Genomic DNA, 24,083 nt, shown 5'->3' with positions numbered 1-24,083 from the left:
AACCTATTCGGCCCATCGTACTTAACACCGAATCACTCATAAAGTAGGCCTTGATTTCGATCGAACTCGGGCCATTTTCGACCTACCGGAAAAATCCAGACAAAAATTCATTACGTTTTAGTTTGTCGTACGGATTGTTTCTTTTTTGTGAGAGCTCGTCGGAAAAAAGCATTTTGCTTTTGCCTTTTGAAAAAAAAGGGTATAAAGTTCGTAAAACGCGAAAGAACCGGTCGAAAAAAAAAACGCGTAGAGAAATTCAAAATAAAAGGTAGGCTGAAAAGTGCTTGAAAATAGTGATAAAGTGCGCGAGAAGGCAGAGAAAAGAAAAAGATGGCGCTTGAAGTGAACCTAGACTGGAAATAAACCGTAGCTTTGTACATATTTCCACTCTGCGGTGTAGAGCAGCGCAGGCAGTTTTTTGCAATCCGTCAGACATTCCACAGCCAAAACGCTGCTCAAGCGGTTCGCGATTTTATTTTTTTTTTTTTTGAGAAAAAAATTTTCTTTGTTTAGAAAATTTTAGTTTTGTGTTAAAACAGTAGGCCTACTCGGTTGCTAATTTTATTTTTTTGAATTTCCTGGTGTTCTCAGATATTTTTTCAAAATGGTTGCCGAAATTTCTAAAGAATGTGTTACCATTGCCGCGGCCGATCAGTGCGTGGACATGAAGGAGGACCTGCCGGCAGGGAACTATATCCTGGTTGGTGTTGATGTAGACACCACTGGACGACGTCTGATTGATGAGGTTGGTATTGTGTCGGAAGGGGCTTTGACCCTCTGCGTCGGACCTAACCTAACTTTCCTCTACGTCTGCCCTTTGCCCATTTTCCAGATTGTCCAGTTGGCTGCCTACACTCCAAAGGATAACTTCCAGCAGTACATCATGCCGTATATGAATCTGAATCCAGCCGCTCGTCAGCGTCATCAAATTCGTGTGATTTCGATCGGCTTTTATCGCATGCTGAAGTCGATGCAGACCTACAAGGTACATTTATACCTACACTCCCGTTATGTCCGCTAATTCTAGCTTTTATTTTCTCAGATTATCAAATCTAAATCGGAGGTTGCTGCCCTCATGGACTTTCTCAACTGGCTTGAGATGCTGGTCGCCAAACAGCCCAGCACTGATGGCATCGTTATGCTCTATCACGAGGAGCGTAAATTCATACCCTACATGGTATTGGAGGCGCTCAAGAAGTACGGTCTGATTGAAAGATTCAATCGGACGGTGAAGTCTTTTGTCAACACTTTCAATATGGCCAAGGCCTCCCTTGGCGATGCTAATATCAAGAACTGTGGTCTACGCAAGCTTTCGTTGCTCTTGGCCAAATCGAATGATGAAAATGCCAACAAGGAGAATGAACCTGAGAATGTCAACAGAAACGGCAGCAGCAACGATAAGTGCCACAAGAATGGAATGAATCAGGAGCATGACTTTTTCGAGGGGAGTGCCAATGTGCGGGCCAAGATGGTCTACGAAGTGGCCCTGCAGTTGACCAACTCTGACCGCACATCCGAGCCAGAGTCTTCGGAGCAATTGGTTAACCTCTTCAATGCCGTGAAACCATTCGCCAAACTTGTCAGCTCTGACATCATGGAGCTGCAAACCCAGAACGAGAACATGGGCCGCCAAAACTCGTTCCGTCCTGTCTTCTTGAACTATTTCCGCACCACTCTGTACCATCGTGTTCGTGCTGTGAAGTTCCGCATCGTGCTGGCTGAAAATGGCTTTACTTTGGATTCTCTAAAAGCCATTTGGACCGAGAAGCGCAAGGAGGGCTTGGAACTGGCTCTGACCAATATTGATACCCTGAAGACCGAGGAAAAGACCGAGCTGGTGGAGCTTCTGGACAGCTTCTTTGACCCAAGCAAGGCGACCATCAAGCCGAGTTTCAAGCCCAATGGCAATGGCCCTCGTCGTCGCATTCGGGCCAACGGAGCAGCATCATCGAAGAATGGAGCCATGAGCTCCCGTTCTACCAGCACTGAATTCGGTGCTGGTGGCGACAAGTCCCAGAGCGAGGGACTCAGTGCCCCAGTGCCGGACTCCACCACCAAGTCGCCCTCGTCCGGCAAGACTGGCGGACGTCCTCATCGCAAACGCAACAACACTCGCAACGGCTTTGGCAGTGCTAAGGGACCCAAGAAGGCTGAGACACTGAACATAGCGGCCCCGGAATCATTACCACCACAGTCGCCAGTGGCGGTGTCCACACCAGTGGCTATTGCTGCCACCAACTAAAGCTCCCAGGAGAGGGGTACAGTGCAAGTAATTAAGTTTTTATTTTTGTTTTTTTTTTTTGCTTAACTTTGCGCTAGTAGTGCTTTGGTAGAATATTATTATATAGTGCATTAGCAAAGCTATCCCAAGTCGAGATTACCTACTCGGGTACGTTTTAGATTGTTGATTAATTTTATGAATTGCCCATGCTTGTATTATACCATTGGATTTGTACATAAAGAAAGAGAATGAATCGAAACGTGATCTTTCAGCAGTAGCGTAGCTGCCAGTGCTTACTCTTATTCCACTATTGTACCAAACGAATTCTTACGAAAATATCAAAATTGCAGCCACCAATGAAACGGACACTAAAACCCCATTTAATAGAAGATAAGGACGAAGTATGGAAGACCAACACAGATTAGAAACAATGTCAAAATTTAAGTGTAAACACACATCACAACGAGGCCCGTGAAGACTTAGAATTGAATGTTGTACAAAACACTCGCGGCTGGAGCTTGCTGTCGAGAAGTGCTTAATCGAGACGTTTTAAAACAATTATTGTAACTTGGATGTGCGCCCAAAGCGAAGTGCTGTGCCCACGCTACCCCACACGAAATATCGACACATTGGTGCGTACAAATCGTCGCGTTTAGACATAGTTTTCCAAAAAATACGATGTACAACTGTACTGTCGGAGGGCCATTGGAAAAATATGATCCCAATAAACGCCTCGATTAAAATTTTGCATTGGGCAGGTTGACGAAATATCACACTAATAGTTAAGTAACCCCTATCAGGTCCCTGGCCCAATGTTTAAAATTCCACTTGAAAGCTTAAGTACACACAAAAAAAAACCACACTCAAACATGCCCTACTGTAAACACACACTCATAATCAAATCAACGAAGAATGAAGGAAAAGAAGGAAGCTTCAAGCTCAAATCACCTGCTCAAACATGTCAAAATATTTCAAGATGTATTTCATTTTTCCAAAGAAATGTATGAATAAACGATTAATTATAGTGTAACGATATATCGAGCCCATCATTAAGTGTGACCGCATACCACTGGAAAGAACCATATGATTCGCTAGCGATCGTTTCATTTCTTTCCGTTTGCTAGTGTTCAGTTCCTCTTGGTATTTGTTTTTGTGAAGGTTTTAAATGGAAGTCGATCCGGAAGAGCTTCAGGAGGAGAATACATCGTTCTACAATGGCTATCCACTTGACTTTGAGTACTTTAACATGGCCCACGGCATGCTCGTGGAAATCAGCGAGGAGCTGCGCGAAAAGTTCCCTCATGAGGAACACTTCAAGCTACAGCAGCTGAACACTCTTTACCTGGCCGCCCGGAGCAGCCAGATGATGAGATTCGTGGAGGCTCTCAACACCGCCAACAGCAAGGCGGTGCAGACATACCTGGTCAATACAGTGAGTACCGTACCCTATGGTGTGGCAGGTGCAGCAGTGTTATGGCATGGAAACGAGCTGCGCGCTGCCTGTATTTACTACTGCGTCATTAATGAAAATCATTGCTATATGTATACGTATTTGGTTTATATGTAAACTTGATGTCTGCTGCCGCATAGAGCGCATTTTATACGATCCATTGCTGGTTTTTGGGTATTTACTTGGTTTGTCATTGTTTATGGGAAAGTGTGAGAGAGAAAGAACGGCAATGAGAAGAGCTCCATATGCTCTTTCCAATATACAGTAGGCACTCGATAAATAGGAAAAAGTAAAAGTTGTTTCGCTTCCAAAGTTATAATGTACCATCCACAGATTTACATACATATAAAAATCTTTATTAAAAAAAAACATTTGTGTAGCATATTCCTTGCTTAATGGCATTCACCGTACTCGTTTATAACTTTACTGCCTGCCAAAAAGACAAGTAAACAGTAATTCTGTTAATTTGCAAACTTAATGATCGATTCGCGCACACTAAACTCTATTTAAGGCCTGCACAGTCACTGTCACATTGAAATATCTGATGGAAACAGGCACTCGGAAAACCATCTTTGACCAATTACTCATGGCTGGGCGTAGGGGGGTGCGGACAAGGGACCACTCGGTACCTCTCTGGACACGAATTTGGCCTGGCGCCAGATCGAATAATTTTCGGTTTCCTGAAATGTGCGTTTATTAATTTGTTTACTAACCAAATGTTTTGCACACCTCTTGGCAGGAGAGAGGGGATCTGATCGAGAGATTGGCTCTGCTGCGCCGTAATCTAATCGAACACAAATCCAATCCCATAAATAATGCAACGTAGGTCTAATCTTTATGGAGTCTGAAATACGATTGAATTTTGCGTTCAAAAGTCGAATTTATGCAGCGGCTTACTCTTCCTCTTTTTCGATGACTGTGGAATGCAGGGAAACAGCTGCGGGCGGTAAACAAACCCCTGGATGGTATGCAAGGACCTCTCTCCGGGAACAGCTGTTTGGGCAGAGGGCTCGTGCGCAGGCGGTCGGCTCTCTCCCTTTTGATTCAACCCCCAAAGACCAATGGGTCTGGGCCTGAGCCTTCCCTTTACGAGTGTATCTTTCATATGCTAACTTAGGGTTGGGAATCGAGAGCTCGTTTCACTGGCGAAGTTTTATCGAATTTTTTCGGCGCTCGTCCGGCCTGGCAGGACCTTCTATGCCTCGGCAGCTGCCAGTTAAAAATTAGATTCCAGGCCATGAACGCGGAGCTGTATCGGTAATAGATTTCCTCCTCCATTGCTTGGGGCTGAGCTCACAAACATCACTCTCTATAACATTGTTGCAGCACACGGAAACGCTGGTACGAGTCCGCCTGGCCAGGACCGAGCTTCTGGCGTGGAGCTAACGACACCATGCCCGTGTCCAGCTACATAACGTATCCGGCGGTGAGTGCGGACCCCCGCAGCCAGCAGTTTCTTGACCCAAATGCTCTCTAAATGCAAGGCCAACACGCAATTGTCATCCGCGAATCGCCTTGTGCTTGGACTTTGGCCAGCCTGGATGCTATTTTCCCTGCATTCATATGGCGCAGGCTTGTAATTTTTACTCTCGCCGTGCCAAAAGGCGAACAAAGAAAGCGGCTGCCCCCCCCGTCACCAGCGTGCCGACCAAGTGACAAGAGCTCTGCTCCGCACGGTTTTTCCCAAAGATTTATGCTTTACATTTCTTTTTACATTTTCCGACGCACTATTTTCGTCCAACCTTGACTGTGAAACGGCTGCGCACGCACATCATACGCTAACCCGTCTAATTCTCATGCTCACTCACTCTCCCCTTCTCTGTAGAATTTCGATCAGCCAGATGGACAATCGCTGACCCCGCTGACGATGGCCGCCATGTCGGGCAATGTGACGTTTGTGAAGACCCTTCTCTCGCACTACGATGTGGATCTGGAGAGGGAATGCAATGTCATCTTCGATGGCCTGGTGGTGTATGGGGCCACAGCCCTGTGGGTGGCTGCTGGCATGGGACATCTACAGATCGTGAAGATGCTGGTCCAGGCAGGAGCGGCTATCAATCACAATACCAAGGCGCAATCATCGCCCTTGAGAGCTGCCTGCTACGAAGGTAGTGCTACGAACTATTCATATTCGAACGAACTTTATTCATATATTTCCATCCCATTTTAGGTCGCCTGGACATTGTCCAGTTCCTGATAGAGCACGGAGCTGATGTAAATGCCACAAATCTGTTCAACAACAATACATTGATGATTGCCGCCTACAAGGGGCACCATCTAGTCGTGAAAACGTTACTGCAGAACGGTTCGCGTCCCAACGATCAGGCGTTGTGCGGAGCTACTGCTCTGCACTATGCGGCCGAGAGCAGCAACCTGGATGTGGTGCTGGTTTTGCTGGATCATGGAGCCACATTAAAGAAGAATGAAATCGGCATAACACCCGCCCTGCAAGCAGCAGAGCGGCTGAATGACGATGTCGTCGAGGCCTTCATACAGCGGCCGGATCTGATGAGCCTCGAGGAGCAGATCACAGCATTGGAACTACTCGGGGCCACTTATGCCAATGACAAGACCAAGTACGACATCAATCGGGCCTATAGCTATCTGCTGCGGGCCATGCAGCTACGTTACAGCGATCCCCGGGGCGTGATCCGCAAGAAGGTTCAGCCGCCAGTGCCCGCCTATGACAGTTGGTTTGAGACCGAGAACCTGCCCGAGCTGAACGCCATCAAGCTGAACCATCACTCCATACACATGGAGTCGCTGGCCATACGAGAGCGCATTCTGGGACGCAACAATCCGGACGTCCCTCAGGCCATTGTCTACCGTGGAGCTGTGATGGCGGACCATGGTCGCTTCGACCAGTGCCAGGTGCTGTGGAATTATGCCATTGATCTCCGCATGCGTAACAATGTAAGTAGAAATGGAGACACCACTCACTTAGGTATTTAAATTGATTCGAAAATCCATCCATCCCTTTCCAGGTCTCTGTGGATCGCGATCTGCTGCGCTTCGCCCAACTGTTTGCCCAGATTCTGCGCGCGGATAATCACCGCCTCACCCTAGACCACGTTCTGCCCGTGCTGACCAAGTGCCAGCAGGAGATAGAGAACAACAAGTTCAAGATACGCCAAGCGAAGCCAAATACGTGTGCCAGTCTGCTGCAGGACCAGAACAACCAGAACTGCATTACAGCTTTATATTTAATCAAGATTGTTACCCAGTTGGCGCGTCGCAAGAAGGACCAGGACATCAACGAAGAGCATATCCAACAACTCTTCCTTGTGGTCCGAAAGTTCATACAGAACGACACTCGTCTCAACGATGGGCAGACTCTGCTGCACATCGCTGTCAATGGTGTGATGCCTGTGGATGAGTTCTACACGAATGAGATGTGCAGGTAAGCCACGAAGTGGGTAGCTCCAGCTGCGACTATGGGTACAGTCACCACTCTCCGCCAATAGGTTCCCGTGCTATGCCACTGCCCTGGTGTTGGTCCACTGCGGGGCCTCTGTGGTGGCCGTGGATGCAGCTCGCAATACGCCTCTGCACATACTGGTGTCCAAAGTGAATTCCTCGCAAGACCGACAGGGCGAGATGGCACGCATTCTCCAGCTATTCGTGGAGGCAGGAGCCCACTTGGATGCAGTTAATGCCGCGGGACAGACAGCGGCCGCGGCTTGCAAGTCTGGCCTGGGTAAGTGCGGCATTTCATCATCAGTGCATCATCCACTAACCATGTCCTCCGCCTTGTAGCTACCTTGGCCAACCTACTGCACGGTCATCAGAACGCCCACACCAGCCTCAAGTGTCTGGCGGCCCGCACAATAGCCACCCACAGGCTGAACTTCAAGGGTCTGATACCCATGCAACTGGAGGCGTTCATCCAAATGCACAGCGTGCACAAAGTGCTACCGTAGATAGCCAAAGGGAGCAATACCCCACCCCAATTACTGAGTCATTATAGCTGTGTGTAGTATACTCTGAGTGTATTCTGAGCCATGTTGGAACGAACACGTATACGTTTATGTATCAACTATATGTACAGCCTTTAGCCATGTGTATGTTGGTCTGTACGTATATCGAATTTAGCGACTTAATTTAGCCAAAATGAAGAAAGGAAACGTTTACGTTCTATTTTTGTACACTTTTTATTTATCATTCGCCATTCTTAATTTATTTACAATTACAATCTGCAACAACTTCGACTGTACTTGGACTGACTGTTTGTTTGTAACCATTAACCATTAATCGTTAATCATTAATCATTAATCATAACCATAATTATTAATCATACTTCTGTAGAATCATTTATACATTTTTCTATGTAAAACTATGTACTATGAGTGGTGTAATTAATGTTATTCGCAGTGCAAGAGGGCGCAGGCCACCTAAGTTCAATCAATCGAATTGATTTTGTTTCGTTTAGGTGCAACTAAAATAAAGATCAACCAAAATCTATCTGAAAATCACAGCGGACAATGACAAACTACAATATGTACAAATCAATCCTTAGCTAAGTATCCCTGTTGTCTAAATATTAGCATCGCTTATCTTGTGATTATTGTGGCGAACCTGTGGGTAAACCTGTGGTTGGCGCATTACCTCCTCGTACGTCGGTGGCGGCGCTGAAAATTGAAGGAAGGACAAGAAAAACGATTACCCCAGACGGACACCACACATTCTGCTGGCTTACCATTGATCACATAATCCTCATCGTGCATGTAGGCCGGATTAATGACGGCATCTGTGGGATAGGCACGTTCAACAGTGCGCTCTTCCAGGGTGGAGCGTTGCGAGCGATGCGAGTAACGCTGCAGGTTTTCTGTGTTCCTATGAAAGCTATCCAAATAGTGGTCTTCGCTCTCCACATCCTCATTCTGCAGCTGTATCACATGCACCGAAGGACGACGTTCTAAAGATTAAAGAGAGGTACATATGTATGTATATCCACAATACGCTCACCATCATAGAGTACACCTCGGACTCACCCGTATCGGCTATGGCATCTGTGTAGTTCTCGCCAAAGCGAAACGGAGCGGCCAAGGACTTTTTGCACTTGAGAAACAGCACGATCAGTATCCAGCCCAAGATGAGAACCAGATAGACAAACCCCAACATACTCATGTAGAGGCCTTACTGTGTGGGTGCCCAGCGAGGTTCCGAGCTGGAACTTTTCCTTGGAACCAAGCTCTCTAAAGTGTATATCCAAAATCGATAAATGCTGTCACGTTGGCGGCGTCGTCTAGTGGAGTGGTCATTGTAGTCGCCTGACGGACTGGCACTGAACAACTAACAATTCACACAGTCAGCCAGCAAACATGAAAGGCGGGACCGCCACCGAGACTGGGGGCTGGCCGTCGCCATATCAGCGGCTGGCCACAACAGAGCGGAGCCAGTCGGCAGTGGGAGGCACACTCCCGACTGAGGGCGAGAGCCGAGAGCCAGGGCGTAGACGCATGAAGTCCAGTTCAATTTAGGCCAGCTTTGATTCCCGGATAAGCATTTAAAAAACCGATTAGGTCGATAAACTAGCGCTAACGTTTGATAAGCAGGTTACCCTGGGTGGTATACATATTTGGATTATCATCCCGCTCATTACATGGCGCAGTTTCCCTTGGGATGATGTATGAGCTATGAGCTCATTTCCATTTAAAATGAACTAATTTAGCGGAGAGTTCGCCTCCTCATACGCATAGTTTGTGTCGAGGGGGCAGATGATGTGACCGTGACGTCATGACTATAAGGTTAACAGCCCACTTAGCATTATGCGGCTATTTGGTAATGTCCCACCTAATAATAGACCACCACGGAATTGGCCCAACTAACCTTATGAACGCTACTTCGATTGCAATTGGCTTTTATTTCTCTTTCCACAATGGTTTGCATGCTCGGTTTTGTGTGCCTTGAAATTGGTTAATAAATTATTAAAGCCTTACGACTAAGAGGGTCATGACTTATGGTTCCGTTCCTAACTTTAAGGAGGCGTACCCTTAGCTAACACTAATTCTAGATGGGCGCTAGGGGGCTACTTGCACAGTGGCGGTAAAAACAATAGTAGATAGTACCATTACATATTAATTGCTTTGTTGAATTTAATTTTTGTAATGCATTTTTTGCAACATACTAGCACTACCACTATTACTCGGACCGGTGCTGTCAAGTTGCCTGGGGTTCTGGATTGTGTATCGATTAGCTTATGGCACGAGTGGGTTAGTGTTGGGCCAAGTATTTGGATTAGTGCAGTGGGTCCTTAGGGCTACGGCCTATCCTATGCAACTACGCAAGTCGGTACAGGTTCTGCTGTACTATCACATGTTTTATTGAGTGGGTGTGCTGCGGCTGCTGCCTCCTCTCCTCACAGGCTCGTTGTGGCCTGCAGCTTGAGGTAGCGTGTTCCGCTTTCCGCGTCGGCGAGGCGAGCTATGTGATCTGAGGCGGCGTAGCAGGTGGTCGCCGTCGGAGTGCCCGGTCGACTATTGTTGTTGTTGTTGTGTATGCTGCTGCTGTTGCTACCGACGCTGCCATTGCTCCTGTCCGCGCCGACGCCGCTGCCGTTGACACCGCCCGACTGCCGGAGACGCGTGGCGCCCCAGATGAGGACGAGCACGGAAGTGACCAGGACGCCCAGACCCAGGCCGGGCAGGAAGCTCTTATTGAGGGAATCTATGACAGTGTAGCTGTGCAGCAGCGTGGACTGCTGTTGAGGATGCGTCTGCTGCTGCTGGCTGCCCGCAACGGTGTTGAACTGGCGCTGGTTGTGCTGATAGTCCTCGCTGACATCCTGCTCATGGGAGTCGGGCTTCAGCTCGTTGGGCGTGTAGTAGGGGCGTCGCTGGTACTGGCGCGACACGGGGATGGAGCCCGGACTGCTCAGCTGCAGCTGTGTGATGTTGGAGCATCCAATGTTCAGGTCCGCCTTGGGATTCTGCTCTTGGACCATCACCAGACAGAATCGGTAGCTGCGCATGGAAGAGGGAGCCGTGAGTGGATCAGGCATATTGGCAAAAGACAACTGCTTACCTTTCTCCTATGTCCAGGGAGGAGCTGTCGGGAACGATAACGCTAACCGTGTTCTGGCCATTTACCACCTTGCTCTCGCAGTGGATCTGCAATGTGAGTGGATTGCGGCTTTAAGCAGGGGCCATTAAAATAGTAGATTTGCTTGCACTTACCGGAGAGTTGTCGATAAGTATCTCATTAATGTTCTCCTCCTTGTAGACAAAGATAGCATCGCACATGTAATCCTTCTTGCTGAGATTCAGCAGCCAGGTGAGGATCAGTCCATAGTCCGCCGAATAGTGCAGATCGTGTAGAATAATCTGAAGAAGGAAACGGTCATATTTATCTGCACATTTAGCGCACTCTTCTCCATTTGTTCCTCTCACCTCCTCTGACAAGTCCCTGACGGGCGACGTCTGATTCGGTTTGGCGAAGGTCTCCAGATGCTGCATAATGTTGGCATTGTCCTTCTCCACATTGTCCATGTCGCAGCTGAGCGTCTCCACGGGCACCTGAAGCAGCGGAGCCCCCTCAAGGCGCGGCGGCGTCACACAGGAGGCAGTGAGGCTGGAATGGAGCTGGGAGACCTGCAGCCACTCGGCGAAGGGACGAATGCTGCAATCGCAGGAGAGCGGATTGTCCTGCATCTGGAGGCTCTGCAACTCGCGAGCTCCATCCATGGCGTTCCTAGCCACAATCGAGATGTCGTTCCCGGCCAGTCGCAGCTCCCTCAACGAAGGCAGCGGAGCTATCAGATCCGAGGTAAGGGCGCGCAGGAAGTTATGCGTTAGGTCCAAGACGGTCAAGCGACTCAGATGTTGCAGCGAGGAACTGGAGATGGCCACAATGCCATTGTAGCTCAGATCTAAGCTATCCAGAGCGCCCAGTCCGTAGAAGGCGTGGTCCTGGAGGACATCAATTTGATTGTGGCGCAGCGAGAGGCTCACCAGACGAGAGAAGTTGGCCAACGCCTTGTTCTGAATGCTCTTGATCATGTTCCGATTGAGGTTCAGGCTTTCCAGGTTCCGCATCCCAGCCAATGTCTGCGCGCTGAGCGGACCATTCAGATTGTTGGCCGTAAGGTCTAGTTGCCGCAAGCTCAGGCACTGGCTCAAGGATCGCAGGCTCTGGGCATAGTCGCCCAGGCGATTGCCTCCCAATTTAAGCACCTCCAACTTCCTCAGATTGCTGAAAGTGCGCTGCGATATGCTCGAGATCTGATTGTTACTCAGCTCCAAGTACCCCAGATTGGTTAGGCCCACAAAATCGGCCGTTCCCAAGGCCTTAATTTTGTTGTTTGCCAAATCCAAGCGTTCGAGGGCTCCGAGCGTTGACAAGGCGTTCCAGGGAACGCTAAGCAGAGCGTTTCCGGGGAGCCCTAAGGCCTGCAGGGGGCCCTTGATGCCCAAGAAGGCGGACTTGTGCACTCGCTTGATCTCCCCCGAGGAGATGACCAGGCCATGCAGAGAGACACCGTCGAAGATTTTCGCGTCGCTCAGAAAGGTCACGTTGCGCAAGGAGCAGTCAAGCAGCGATATGGAGTACGGGGAGGTGCGCAGCCTATCCGCTAGCAGCTGTAATTGGAATCGAGTCAAGGTTTAGAAGTTAAGAGAGGTCCAACAAGGCATCCGGGTGGATTCTCACCAGTAGTCCGTGCAGATCTATGTTGCATCTCAGGGTGTGGGGCAAGTCGCAGCCGCACTCGAGTTCCGCGTTCCGGGAGCCCGTTATGTTGGGACACTTCCATTCCATGAGGCCATCGTCCACGGGCAGCGGCAGCGAGGAAACCTGCTCGGCCTTCCTCTTCTTGGGCGTACTCTTGTTGAAGTACTTCACGGCGGACTTGGATTTCCCGGTAATGGTGGTGGTGGTTACGGGCACGGCAGCCGCCGACACCACATAGGCAGTGGGTGTGGTTGCGGTGCTCGTAGATGGCGCGGGGACGCTGGTGTTGGTCGTCGAAGCCGCTGCGGTGGTGGTATCCTCAAGCAGATCCTTGAGTTCATTGGCCTCTGTCAGCACAGAGACCAGACATATCATCACAAATAGGCTGCAATGCAAATGGAAAAATTTTCATGGAAATTATTGTATTATTGAAAGCAAAACACTTGGATGCAACAACAGAACGGCAGATTGTGCGTTTTTAGGTCAAGCAGCGCCACCGCCACTGACACTCTGACACACATACAGTGTGGCACCCGTAGGTGTTTGTGTCCAGCGGCCAGTGGCGGCGGCGGTGGTGCGTCTCACGCTGGAATTTGTGCCTGTATTGTGCCTGCATCCGAGCTGATCTCTGCAAGACAATTTGCCAATTTAGAGCTTAACGCAATCAAAACTCGAGCGATTTATGCACTGTGAGATAATCTGTGGTCTTTACGGTTTGCGGAACTTGCGGAAAATTTTCAAATTTCACGCATTTTCTGCCTCCCAATAGACGTCCAATCCTTTGCGGTGAGTTTAGAAATTTTCATGATAGATGTTTTTATTTCGCACAGTCAACGGCGAGGCGAGTACCCCCAATATATTTTGCATCTCACCGAACAGGCCACCACCCCAAGCGTATCGTCACGTCTTGTTGCGCCTCGCAGTGACACACTTAAGTTGCGTGCGAGGCTTTAAAAACCCAGAATTCGGTCGCTACGCATCCAGTGCCATAGAAATAATTCCGCAGCAAAGTGCCCAGTGCTCGCAGTTGCCGCGGAAGGAAGCGCCACAAAGCCCCACCTACAGGATTAGCAGTGGTCCCCCCTACAACATTTGGACAGTCTCCTCTCACTCTCATTATATCCCCATATCCATGGCCAATCAGATGCACAAGAGTGGTGCCCTGGTCCTGGTCCTCAATCTGTTGCTGCTGACGCAGTCGGAGACGGAGGCCAAGCTGCTGACACGCTGCCAGCTGGCCAAAGAGCTGTTGCGCCACGACTTTCCGAGGAGCTATCTGTCCAATTGTGAGTGGTAGGCCCAGACAAAGCGTTGATTTAACCGAGATCTGTATTTGCTAGGGGTTTGCCTTGTGGAGTCGGAGAGCGGACGCAGCACGTCCAAGTCCATGCAGCTGCCCAACCAGAGCGTCAGCTATGGACTCTTTCAGGTGGGTTATCTCATCCACTCTCTGTAGCATGTCTATGAGCAGCTCATACTCATACTCATCCAAACCAAATCACAAATCAACAGATCAACAGCAAAAACTGGTGTCGCAAAGGTCGTCGCGGTGGCATCTGCAACATCAAATGCGAAGGTGAGTCGTCCGCCCACGCGCGCCTAGACGGTTGTAGTATGAGAGAGATTTGTATTACAGAGTTCCTGAACGATGAGATCTCAGATGATTCACGCTGTGCCATGCAGATCTTCAATCGCCACGGCTTCCAGGCCTGGCCCGGTTGGATGAGCAAATGTCGTGGGCGCACGTTGCCCGACGTCTCCCGCTGCTAGGACGGGCTGCCCCCAGACTTGCCCACAATTTCCCCGATCTGCTCTCTAGCCTTAAACGTACTCTACTATTACTCTAGCGACTAATTAATAAACAGCTTAAGCCATGATGCCCGTACGATAATGTATTCATTCTGCGAATTGTACAAGGCGCAATTTTTCGCAATTATTTCCAGGAATCGCCACTATCAGCTCGCAGCGATGCGATCCCAAAGCTGATACTTGACTTAACCTTTTTTGAACTTTGTTTTATTCGACTGATAAGAGAGTACCCAAAGTATTGTTTAAGCCTAGGCAAGGCTATGAGAATGCAGACGGATGCACCCCAAATGGGGAGAATCCCATCCCTCAGACCACAAGTCCACGGGGAGGCAGTCAAGCATGTCATTACGTTCAATGTGCAAGTGCCTTATCAGCTTAATCAGCCAAAACGGAGAACGTTGGCGCTGAGAGAGGGAGGGCCCGACAATCGGTACGATCGGTGGAGAGAGATCGGCGTTTGGGGAGAGAATTTCCTAAGCACCAATGTATCTGAGAAATACTCGAATTCGCGTTGGGCTTTCGATTTAGTACTTCAGCTCGGGTCAGAAGCGTCGCACCTGGCAGCGAGCGAGCAAGCGACCGAGCGACGTTTGCAAATGAGATTGTAAAGCACGCCATCGCATACGAAGCCCACGAAACGCGGTAAGAAGATACGGATACTCGCGCACAGCAGTTTATAATTATACTCGTAGATACAGATACTCCGCGAAACAAACTCGTTTCCTGTTGTTCTGTTCTGCGTTCACTAACAACATGAAGTAAACAAACAGTTTGCTCTGCTCTGCCTGAAGTGTCTGTCCGGAGAAGTCACTCAAGTCCGTTCTCGTTCCCATTCTTTGCTGATCCGAGTATGCAATTCAAACAAAAGTGAAACGTGTACGTGCGTGTACTTAATGATCTATCCAGTCACTACATTGTAGTGCCGTAGATTGTATACTTTTTGGCACCTTGAGAAGGTTCTAGGGGAAACAAAAAGATGGATCGTACAGAGATAAATAGATAGGGAGATAGTTACGAATCGGAATGGAAAGTCCTATGACGGAAGACGGATTAGCACATCGACAGGTATAGTACATGGTTTGATAAAACAATGAGAAGGAACCATGTGGAAGTAAACAAAGGCATCAATTTGTGTGGTCATTTATGATTAGCATCCAAAAAGCTATTAGAGTTGTTTCTAAGAGTATCATTCACTCCATAGATGCCCCCTTTTAAACCACATAGAGAAATAGTGCATATGGAAAAACCGGAAATTATGCAACCAAGTTCGAAGAACTAGGCGTGTGAGTCTGACTAATTAAGCATGCCCATAAATTATTATAAAGCTAATACACCAGACCTATCAAAGTGAGCCGAGTAGTTCGCCAAATACTTTGTACCTTCTACCTGCTGGGGCTCTACGATAATGTCGCATTTTTTTAGTTGAAGATGAAACATTTTTGCCTGTGTCTGATGCCCGTGCTGGTCCTGCTGCTGTTGGGATCTGAGCGGGTGGAGGCCAAGAAGTATCTGCGCTGTGAACTCACCCGCGTGCTGGTGGAAAACTACAACTTTGACAAGACTTTCCTCTCCAATTGTAAGTGGTTGGAATACTCGTTTTAGTTAACGCCGATTGACATGAATTTCTCCCGCAGGGATTTGCCTGGTGGAGCACGAGAGCAACCTGGACACCAGCAAGATAACGCTCAAGAAGAACGACAGCAAGAACTATGGCCTTTTCCAGATCAACAGCAAGGACTACTGCGCCGAAGGACGCAAAGGCGGGCAATGCAATATGAAATGTGAAGGTAATTTAAATGCTCACCACTCTCTATTGATACTGTATCGACCACATTCTGTTATCTTTTTAGACTTCTCCAACGACGATATTGGCGATGACATTGCCTGTGCCAAAATGATCCACGAGCGCGAGGGCTTCAAGTACTGGAAGAAATGGGATCGCTTCTGTCGGAATTCTCAGAATCTGCCCAATCTGCGTGTGGCCTGCAATCTGCGTAGCCTGTCGCCCCTGCGCACACCCCGCAGTTTCTACTACATCTCAGGCTGATGACTTACTCCTATACATATAATACATGCATAGACCTCTCCAGATACTAGTATATGTACAAAGTACTAATGTACATAAATTTTGCATAATTGCTTGTTCACTCTGCATTTGTTGCATGCCCACACACACACACACACACACACACACGGGGTTGCGATCTGTGGATAAAGGGCCCTATTTTTCTGTGTCCACAAGTGGGCGACCATCGACAACTGGGCCTGACAATGCATAGGCTGAGCGAAGGCCCAGACCAAGACTGAGAATAAGACCTTCAGGGGGCATGGGGGCATGTAATTGATAGCTGCGGTGCAACATGTTGCAACTCGATTCCCATTCAAAGTCAATCATACAGACTTCTTGGTACAGAGAATGCACAGAGAACAATATCATTTTGCATTTCCGCTCAACAAAGGCGGCATTTCCGTTTGCCGGACAACAATTGAGCGAGTGGTGTGTGTGTTCTATAACGCACCGCAGGGCATCGCATCGGATCGGATCGGATCAGGGAAGCGTAGCGCGCAGAGCCATGGTAACAGGTGGAAGCTCAAAAATCAGAGCGTAACTACAATACAAATTGTACGAGACAATGGCCAAACATGGCCAAGAGGAAGCACTGGCCCTGGCTGTCCGGGCTGCCTGGGTCTCGCTGCCCGGTTCCATTAGAATGCGCTTTGCATATGTACGTGGTCAAAATAAATCAGTTCTTGGTAGAACAGACAAGTGCTGCGTTGACCATTGCCTGCAGGGGCAGGGGCAGGGGCACAGGGGTCTGCCAACATCCTCAACAATAAAAATTGTTTAAAATGCAGCTCATACGCTGGCCACCCGACTCCTCCCCTGTCACGCTAACTGGTCAACGGCTCGCAACGTTTCAGTGCCTCTAATTTCCGCCCTTCCCCTCTCCACACTGTGGCTAATTATGCATAAAATGCCACGCCTCACACCTCACAGGATCTCCTCGCATGCCCTCGGAGTCGGAACGGGGTCGGGTCGGACCCAGCCGCTGAATCAGCCAGATGGGAAGCACACTCAATCACATTTCAGAAAAGAGTTTGGCCAACTAGCCGACTCCTTGGTGGCTGTTTGTTTGGCTTAAAACTTGCCACAGTCTCGCTAATCAATCCACAACCAGTCGGGTCTGAGTCCCAAACAAAACCGACCAGAGTCGGAGCCATCGACGACACCTCCTCTCAGTGTGCAGACTGGAGACGCCAGTTTAGGTTGATTATTCATCTGAGCAGAAATCAGCCAGCTCCCACACACCGGAGCTACGACTGTGTGGTTGGGAACGAATTTCGAATGCTCTTTCGGGATGCTCTTCTACTCCTTCCGAATAAGAAATTCTTAAAGATTTCCCCAAATATATTGCTCCAAAAATATAGTAAAATGATTGGTTGGGAAGTTTGGACCGATTTTGTCTTCTAAAGCTTTTAATAATGCTTTTTTCTTTCAGTCAAATTTGGTTCTACCTTTGACTGCCTCCAGTCCAGTTCCCCCAGCTGATGGACTCCTCCAACTCCTAACTACCCACTGCCCAGGGCTCTGTGTTGTGTCTGTTGGCTGTTTCGCGCGCTGGTGTGTAGGCGCACAGTTCAAGCGCCATCATCATTATCATCGTCAGCCGGAGCCAGGCCAGCCGAAACTGACTGGAATTAAGGCACGTCAACGGAAATAAACCTTCTCGCACGCATCCGTGTGTTAGTGCACATGTGTATCCGTGTGAGCCAAATCGTTGAAAATGGTTCGAGTTGTGTTGGTAACGGCATTGCAACGTTTTCTGTGGAACGGACCGAGACGAAGAGAAGAGATTTTGCTGCCTGATGATGATGCTGGGGCCGATGCCAACTCGCAGATGAAGACCAAAAGATACAAAGATATGATAATGATGCCACAAAATGGGCGTGAATGTGTGTGCAGCTGACTCTGCAAACTTGCCGCAAAATACAAAAAATACGAAACTGATTGAAAAACGAAATTCCAAAATGCAATCACTCGCTGCTATTAACAAATCGTGTAAAAAGTGTTTTTCTTTTCTTATTTATTTCTCACATAAGTTAAAACTTAAACTGGCACACAAGCCAGCTAAATATATTATTATTACTTTTTTCTATTTTTCTGCTGTTTGGTTTTCTAAGCCCAACTTTTTTGCGCTCCCCAAATGGCCAAAACATGCGATAAGCCATTGAACAATTAAAAACGCGTTTTTTGCTGGCTGCCTTCTTTGGCAACCACTGAACGAGCAACCAAACAAAAAAAGATAAATAAAAACCGAAACTGAACCATTGTCGCTTGACACACCGAAGTGCAAATTCTCTTTGGAAGGTGATGGTAGACTAAGGAATGACTGGAGGTACTACATTGGATGAATTTAGGGGGATAATTAATCCAGTAAAGATGTCAAATCTACATATATAAACCCCCTATTAATTGCTTGGTTTAAGTGCTATCCAAGCAGAGAAGAACCATACATTTCTGTCCGAATTACAGCATTAATTAAAGTTAAGCTGGAATGTATTTTATATAAAAGTTCTCTTTTTTAAAGTATCCGCCAGCGAATGACATGAATTGCAACAAAAACAGCAGCAGCAGTAGCCAATTGGGCAGCATTTTGCTAATCATAATGACAGCAGCATGCTGCATAGGTTAAAGGCGAAATTAGTAGTTTGTTTGGTAGTTTGATAGTTTGGCGGTCTTTTGCGCCATATTGAATATCAACCTGCTGTGTGGCATTGTTCGCGCGTTGAAAGCGCAACGAAATGTGGCGTGGCTCTTGGATGTGTGTCGTGGCTGGCTCGGCTCTGTGTGGCAGATGAAATTTATGCCTAGCATGAAAATAGTAAAAGTTTGCTGCAAAAGCCAGCCAAAGGTCGAAATGTCACGCAAGTGGCAACCACAGACGTGTTGCACACAAGAGGGAAAAAAACCGAAGCAGCTGCTTTCGAAATTGAAGTAGCCACAAATACAACAGCAAAAGCAGCAACAATTGTGGTCTGGCGTGAGTATTTAGCATGCCAAAAAATAAAAGAAAAAAACAAGGAGACAAAAGGCGACAGGAAACAGAGGCAAAAGGGATTTAATTGTGTGGCCCATCCTGGGCCAGGTACCAGTTCCCCTACCCCTTGAGCCCTGTGAGAATTTCATGTGTGAATGACGGGACGCATTTGCTTGTGTCTGGAGGTAAGACGGAAGCGGATGCTGATCCTTGTCTGAATACAGAGCAATGTCAATATTGTATTTCTATATAAATATGTATGTACATACGATTACGAGTAAAAAGATAAATCCATCTTATATTCAATCATAATGCATAAAGTGATATTCGTGAAGTCAGAAGCTTTAATAAACCCTATAACCTTTAGCTGAGGTTTAACGATCAAACGATCATTAAATTTAACCCCTTCATATATTTGGTAATTAGCGAAAAAAAAGAAATTAATTTTTGTTGATTTATCTTAATAATATACTCATAATATCAATAATTTAATTAAACACAAAAATTAATTTTTTAAACGTTTTGGAACCACCTTTGGTCTGGTATTTACTTGCTGACAAGTGCCGGATGATATTGTTCATTATGCCACTTGATTTTCAGAATATATGTATACAAAATACACGCCCCTTAGTGAAACGAGCTACAGGAGGATACGGTCGATGTGGATGCCCATAAATTCAGAGCCTCAAATTGCTTTTAGTTGTTCGCGGCGGCTGCCGTCGGCCATATTCATATGCAAATGTCAGACAAAACACAGATTCCGGGCAACGAAAATCCAATTTAATTTAAATTAAACACAACCTGGACCTGGACCTGGTTCATTCATGCTCAGAGCTCGGACTGACTCAGAGGAGCTCGTAAAATGCAAGATTTGGTGAATAAACTAAAAATGCAGGCGAACAAAAGCCGGCTTAAGACCGTTCCACCAAATAATGGTTTGTTTACCTTGCCCCAGGGGGAATCGGATCGTATGCAATGGGATAAGCCAACTGTTCATCTCAGAGCCACACATGTGCGGACCGATCATAAGCAGATTTAAATTCAGCCTCTAGTCCGCAGATTAACAAAGAGCCCCTGACAGAAGTTCGACTTGCAGCAATTGCCGTCACTTACGGGCTACTTTGTCTCCGATTTGGTTAATTGTTCGAGTGCCGGTGCTTGCCCGAGCAGCTGCCCACGTGAGCGTTCCATTAAAAAGTAATTTGCCCAACAGAAAAACTGGAAAAGAAACAAAAGCGCCAAAGCCAAATCCCATTCAAACAGCAAAGACACTGGCAGCCAACAGCCCGAGCCTCGGCAGAGACGACAGTCAGCCGCCACCCACACACTTCCGCTGACTTGTCTCTCGGCCCACTCTCGAAAAATAATACTCACTAATTTTATTTCTCCGACTTGACTTGTTGTGGCTGTTATTTTATCGCTGGTTTTTGTTTGGAGGAAAAACAAGTTTGTCAGCCCAGTGATTTGCAGTTGCGGTGACAATTTTACCAACAATTTGAGACTAGAAGCGAGACCCGGGAGGAAAGGATGATTGAGTTAGAAACTGGGTTTGGAATGAACTTTGCAGCAGAATACAGGATGCCTCAAGGTTAAAGAATATTACAAACATTGAACTAGCATTCGTCACAGTCATCCCAAATGGTAAAAGATGAATCTTAATGTATTCTTTGCTCCGAGAATAAATGGTTTGATGTTCTATTTCCCCGCGATATTATTCCAGAATCCCTTAACGCTAGCATTTCATGAAGAATTCCCCTTCGCTCTGTGCACACCAGCTCAACCAGAGCAGACCATAAACCACACAGAAAAACCAAGTTCACAGCCCACACAAGCCCCAGAGAGCGAGTGGAGGAGCAGACCGCCAACGCATGTGCATAATGCTAAATCGACTGTTAATTGCGACATTTCGAAAGCCGTCAAGTCGGGCCGAAATAAGCGAGATCCAATCAAATGGAAATCGCTGTTCGGCAGTCAAAAATTGAATCAAGTCGGTAGGAAAATATTGAACAAGAAGAAAGCTGACTGGAGCCAGGGCACGGAAATGGGTCTGAAAATGAACTAAATTAAAGATATTATGCGACAACATACGACATGCCACACAGATACACACACATCTATAGTCAATCGTCGAGCCCACACCAAGAGCTCCACTCCACAGCCCACACACAAATGCAAATGCCAGAGACAGCAAAGAGCAACAGCGCCAACTGCTTCGGCTGTGGCTGCGGCTGCGGCTGCTCAGATGCTGGGATGCTGCGGAGGAGTATGCTAAGTGAATGGCTAGATGCCTTATGTGCACTGCCAGAAATCCACACAGATCGCATGGTGGGGATACCAAGAGAAACCCCTGGCATGTCCATTCCTCGAGGCAGTGTTTAGTTTCGGTTAAGAATCATCTTCGGAGGAGATCATCTGACTGTTAACTTTATTATTACCTCGACGACGACACACTTTGGGCACAAAAGTAAGTGGGCAGCTGGCATCTATCTCTTGGTTGCTGCCACTGTTGCGCTCCCATTGCCAAATTTGGCAACTTGTTGTGGAGCAACCAGCCAACAGTTAAGACCCAAGCACCAGAGACAGCGCCAGCAGCAGCAGCAGCAACAGCAACAGACACCAGCTACGAAGTAACCAAGTAAGTGGCACAAATGTATTTTTATTTATCTCTGCTTCTTGGTTATTTTTCCCCCTGTACGAGGGTTTCTGTCGTTTCATTCCCGCATCAAACGGACGCCCACAGACGAGCAAACAAAAGACTTAGGCAACGAACTTGCCGGGCCATATCCACACAAACCGACGGAGAAGAACAGGGAGACGGAGGCCAAGCGGCTAATGAGCCACATGTAAAGCAGTAAAAAATTATATAAACATTAATTATGAACAATCTTTTTTCCGCTTTCATTGTTGTTGTAGGCGTTCGAAAATGAAATGAAAATACAAAGATTTTCTTAGGCTGTAACTCAAGTAGAAAGATCCGGAGCTGCCTGCTGTGAAAATGATAAGTTATAGAAAATCGGGAGAAGACATATTCGGGTGTAGAGAGAATGAAACGCAACGAAAAGCGCTAATTGCGCGTAAAACCGAGCAGAAGAGAGCCCGAGCCACGGCCTCCGTGTGTGGGTTTACTTTGTGCGATGCATCTCGCCCCCTCTTCCATTTCTTCTGTATCTCGTCTGTTGCGTGGGTTAAAGAAACTCCACTCCCCTTCCCCCCATCCGATGTTGCATGTAAATTTGGAAGATATTAGCCCGTGAAACATAACGAAAGATGAGACAAACGCAACGGAAGAGATGACTTCAAGTTGATCGAAATCTTTATAGGAAAACCATTATAATTTCCAAAGCGAAGCGGCCTTCGGGAGACGGCGGAATTGAGACTGACTCTGATTATGCCTAAACCGAATAGCAGTCAATTAGAGTGTTAATATTAGATTAAAAGCCGCTAAGTTCTCTGGCACACGAAGAGGCTACAGAAATCTTTGCATATGCCGTTCCAAGGTTGTCAGACCTCGATTTCTACGGCATAAATCGTTGTGGGCGTACTTTTATTTGCCTTTTGTGGCATAAAATTAGCCAGACCTGCGACTCACCTTAGCTTGGGCCACATCTTGCTGCTTTCTGGTTGCTGGCAAAGTCCGGAGATGGTGTGGCGCGGGTCTTTATCAGCGTGCGAAACTTAAACAGAGAGCAGGCAGGCGAGCGCTGGCAACGTTCATAGAACAATAAACCGCATTAACCTGGCCTCTACCTGGCACAGGCACTGTCACTGGCACTGGCCCTGGGCACCCTGGTACAAACACACTCACACACAACGCGGCTGTCTTCTGCCTTCTGCTCCAGAACGTATTTAGAATGCGATAAAGATCTTTACGGTGCACTGACGCCCAGGGAGCGACAACGGCGGCGGCGGCAGCGGCAGCGGCAATAAATGGAAGGAATGGGACGTCAGTTGACACCGCTGGAGCAGGACAGAAGGCTCACACACACACACGCACACACGCGGACACAGTCGAAATTAAAATTTCATTCATGAAAAACTACCGAGCGACCGACTCGAAGTGCAAGTAAACTAGTAGTCAACTGAAAGAACCGGAAACGGATGCGAATCCGACGCTGTAGATGTTTGTCTTGCCCCCCGCCAGGATTCCAATAGTTTTGAGGGATGATGACGCGGACAAAGACGATGACGCTGATGACGGGTCAGGTAGGCTGTGTGCCACTCGCAATCGTAACTCCACTGACAACTGGCGACGACCGTTCTTCAGGTATTGTCAAATTTGCATTTTTCACATTTGCCGCTTGAGACGAACGTTTGCTGCATGCGGCAACAAGCTGCACATACACAGAGACGGAGGAGAGCAAACGCAATAATCAACTGCCACGAACTGGACCCGACCACGTCTGAAACTTGACTGAGCGGCCTACGCTCAGGCAAGGCGGCTCGAGCCGCCACCAGAATGATTTCGTATGCGTTGTCTGGCTGTGCATCTGTATGGGTGTGCGCCTGGGTGTTTGCCTTCGCATTCGGTCGATTCATTCACAAATACTGGTCTGCTCTCTGGTCTGGTCTATGGTCTGTTCGCTGTCGTTTTGGACTTCGGCTGAGTCAGTGAATGAGCCGCCTCGGCCTCCGCCTCCGCCTGCAGTGTGTTACTGTGTGGGCAGGCTTGGAATTGTAAGAGTACGTATCCACGCGGTTGAACTTAATTCTCATTTTTTGCTTGCCAAAGATCGCGGCCCAGAGCCGCATTCGGCTGCAGGCTTAACCCAAATACTGGCCACTAACTAGCCAACTGGCCGTCGTAGTCGGGCTGCAAAGAAATGCTGGATGGAAAATAAATCACGCAGCGGAAAAAGTTCTCACACTCGACATGGCATCTGGCATGACCATCGCTGGC

The 24,083-nt window shown here is 47.7% G+C and overlaps 6 protein-coding genes across 11 annotated transcripts; 4 read left to right on the top strand and 2 right to left on the bottom strand.

Moving 5' to 3' along the window:
• Positions 1-189: 189 nt before the first annotated feature.
• On the top strand, positions 190-3,256 carry LOC6593268 (maternal protein exuperantia-1). Its single transcript, XM_002017883.2, has 5 exons — positions 190-268; positions 592-745; positions 833-985; positions 1,043-2,269; positions 2,572-3,256. Exons 2-4 carry the CDS (start codon positions 605-607, stop codon positions 2,240-2,242), a joined length of 1,494 nt encoding a protein of 497 aa, XP_002017919.1. The 5' UTR covers positions 190-268; positions 592-604; the 3' UTR covers positions 2,243-2,269; positions 2,572-3,256.
• A 109-nt stretch (positions 3,257-3,365) lies between these two features.
• On the top strand, positions 3,366-8,132 carry LOC6592478 (protein fem-1 homolog B). Of its 2 annotated transcripts, XM_026985875.1 has the most exons (7): positions 4,894-4,928; positions 4,998-5,097; positions 5,497-5,779; positions 5,842-6,584; positions 6,656-7,071; positions 7,136-7,368; positions 7,428-8,132. In XM_026985875.1, exons 1-7 carry the CDS (start codon positions 4,909-4,911, stop codon positions 7,589-7,591), a joined length of 1,959 nt encoding a protein of 652 aa, XP_026841676.1. In that variant the 5' UTR covers positions 4,894-4,908; the 3' UTR covers positions 7,592-8,132. The 2 variants fall into 2 exon arrangements, with proteins under 2 accessions (XP_026841675.1, XP_026841676.1); XM_026985874.1 differs by lacking the exons at positions 4,894-4,928; positions 4,998-5,097 and adding an exon at positions 3,366-3,653.
• A 56-nt stretch (positions 8,133-8,188) lies between these two features.
• Positions 8,189-8,972, bottom strand: LOC6592479. Its single transcript, XM_002017885.2, has 3 exons — positions 8,663-8,972; positions 8,368-8,586; positions 8,189-8,299 (listed from the first exon to the last, which is right to left on the bottom strand). The coding sequence occupies exons 1-3, from the start codon at positions 8,796-8,798 to the stop codon at positions 8,205-8,207; spliced, it is 450 nt and encodes a 149-aa protein (XP_002017921.1). The 5' UTR covers positions 8,799-8,972; the 3' UTR covers positions 8,189-8,204.
• Positions 8,973-9,514: 542 nt separating this feature from the next.
• Positions 9,515-23,552, bottom strand: LOC6592480 (slit homolog 3 protein). Of its 3 annotated transcripts, none has more exons than XM_026986909.1 (6): positions 22,776-23,552; positions 12,318-12,723; positions 11,060-12,247; positions 10,847-10,993; positions 10,695-10,780; positions 9,515-10,633 (listed from the first exon to the last, which is right to left on the bottom strand). In XM_026986909.1, the coding sequence occupies exons 1-6, from the start codon at positions 22,790-22,792 to the stop codon at positions 10,030-10,032; spliced, it is 2,448 nt and encodes an 815-aa protein (XP_026842710.1). In that variant the 5' UTR covers positions 22,793-23,552; the 3' UTR covers positions 9,515-10,029. The 3 variants fall into 3 exon arrangements, with proteins under 3 accessions (XP_026842710.1, XP_026842711.1, XP_002017922.1); XM_026986910.1 differs by lacking the exon at positions 22,776-23,552 and adding an exon at positions 13,973-14,020; XM_002017886.2 differs by lacking the exon at positions 22,776-23,552 and adding an exon at positions 13,211-13,268.
• On the top strand, positions 12,730-14,215 carry LOC6592481 (lysozyme). Of its 2 annotated transcripts, XM_002017887.2 has the most exons (4): positions 12,730-13,624; positions 13,679-13,767; positions 13,851-13,914; positions 13,975-14,215. In XM_002017887.2, exons 1-4 carry the CDS (start codon positions 13,150-13,152, stop codon positions 14,106-14,108), a joined length of 762 nt encoding a protein of 253 aa, XP_002017923.2. In that variant the 5' UTR covers positions 12,730-13,149; the 3' UTR covers positions 14,109-14,215. The 2 variants fall into 2 exon arrangements, with proteins under 2 accessions (XP_002017923.2, XP_026842712.1); XM_026986911.1 differs by having other exon boundaries at positions 13,851-14,215.
• On the top strand, positions 14,697-16,278 carry LOC6592482 (lysozyme). 2 transcript variants are annotated; one of them, XM_002017888.2, is made up of 4 exons: positions 14,697-14,789; positions 15,570-15,723; positions 15,782-15,934; positions 15,998-16,273. In XM_002017888.2, the coding sequence occupies exons 2-4, from the start codon at positions 15,576-15,578 to the stop codon at positions 16,192-16,194; spliced, it is 498 nt and encodes a 165-aa protein (XP_002017924.1). In that variant the 5' UTR covers positions 14,697-14,789; positions 15,570-15,575; the 3' UTR covers positions 16,195-16,273. The 2 variants fall into 2 exon arrangements, with proteins under 2 accessions (XP_002017924.1, XP_026842713.1); XM_026986912.1 differs by lacking the exon at positions 14,697-14,789 and adding an exon at positions 15,076-15,212 and having other exon boundaries at positions 15,998-16,278.
• Positions 23,553-24,083: the final 531 nt, after the last annotated feature.

This window comes from Drosophila persimilis, unplaced genomic scaffold (genome assembly GCF_003286085.1).
Source record: "Drosophila persimilis strain 14011-0111.01,24,50 unplaced genomic scaffold, DperRS2 tig00000002-arrow-pilon, whole genome shotgun sequence".
NCBI classification, from domain to species: domain Eukaryota; kingdom Metazoa; phylum Arthropoda; class Insecta; order Diptera; family Drosophilidae; genus Drosophila; species Drosophila persimilis.
The sequence above is the reverse complement of the archived record's forward strand: the minus strand, read 5'-3'. Positions and strand labels throughout refer to the sequence as shown.

Coding starts and splice junctions, on each gene's coding strand:
- LOC6593268 (XM_002017883.2), top strand. CDS start 605: ATGGTTGCCGAAATTTCTAAAGAATGTGTTACCATTGCCGCGGCCGAT. Junction 746..832: donor GACGACGTCTGATTGATGAG/GTTGGTATTGTG, acceptor CCCATTTTCCAG/ATTGTCCAGTTGGCTGCCTA. Junction 986..1,042: donor AGTCGATGCAGACCTACAAG/GTACATTTATAC, acceptor TTATTTTCTCAG/ATTATCAAATCTAAATCGGA.
- LOC6592478 (XM_026985874.1), top strand. CDS start 3,387: ATGGAAGTCGATCCGGAAGAGCTTCAGGAGGAGAATACATCGTTCTAC. Junction 5,780..5,841: donor GAGAGCTGCCTGCTACGAAG/GTAGTGCTACGA, acceptor ATCCCATTTTAG/GTCGCCTGGACATTGTCCAG. Junction 6,585..6,655: donor ATCTCCGCATGCGTAACAAT/GTAAGTAGAAAT, acceptor ATCCCTTTCCAG/GTCTCTGTGGATCGCGATCT.
- LOC6592479 (XM_002017885.2), bottom strand. CDS start 8,798: ATGAGTATGTTGGGGTTTGTCTATCTGGTTCTCATCTTGGGCTGGATA. Junction 8,587..8,662: donor AGATGCCATAGCCGATACGG/GTGAGTCCGAGG, acceptor TTTAATCTTTAG/AACGTCGTCCTTCGGTGCAT. Junction 8,300..8,367: donor TGAGGATTATGTGATCAATG/GTAAGCCAGCAG, acceptor TTCAATTTTCAG/CGCCGCCACCGACGTACGAG.
- LOC6592481 (XM_026986911.1), top strand. CDS start 13,150: ATGTTTTTATTTCGCACAGTCAACGGCGAGGCGAGTACCCCCAATATA. Junction 13,625..13,678: donor GAGGAGCTATCTGTCCAATT/GTGAGTGGTAGG, acceptor TGTATTTGCTAG/GGGTTTGCCTTGTGGAGTCG. Junction 13,768..13,850: donor TCAGCTATGGACTCTTTCAG/GTGGGTTATCTC, acceptor ACAAATCAACAG/ATCAACAGCAAAAACTGGTG.
- LOC6592482 (XM_026986912.1), top strand. CDS start 15,171: ATGGAAAGTCCTATGACGGAAGACGGATTAGCACATCGACAG. Junction 15,724..15,781: donor CAAGACTTTCCTCTCCAATT/GTAAGTGGTTGG, acceptor TTTCTCCCGCAG/GGATTTGCCTGGTGGAGCAC. Junction 15,935..15,997: donor ATGCAATATGAAATGTGAAG/GTAATTTAAATG, acceptor TTATCTTTTTAG/ACTTCTCCAACGACGATATT.
- LOC6592480 (XM_026986909.1), bottom strand. Junction 10,781..10,846: donor TACTTATCGACAACTCTCCG/GTAAGTGCAAGC, acceptor CTCACATTGCAG/ATCCACTGCGAGAGCAAGGT. Junction 10,634..10,694: donor TCCCTGGACATAGGAGAAAG/GTAAGCAGTTGT, acceptor TTCCATGCGCAG/CTACCGATTCTGTCTGGTGA.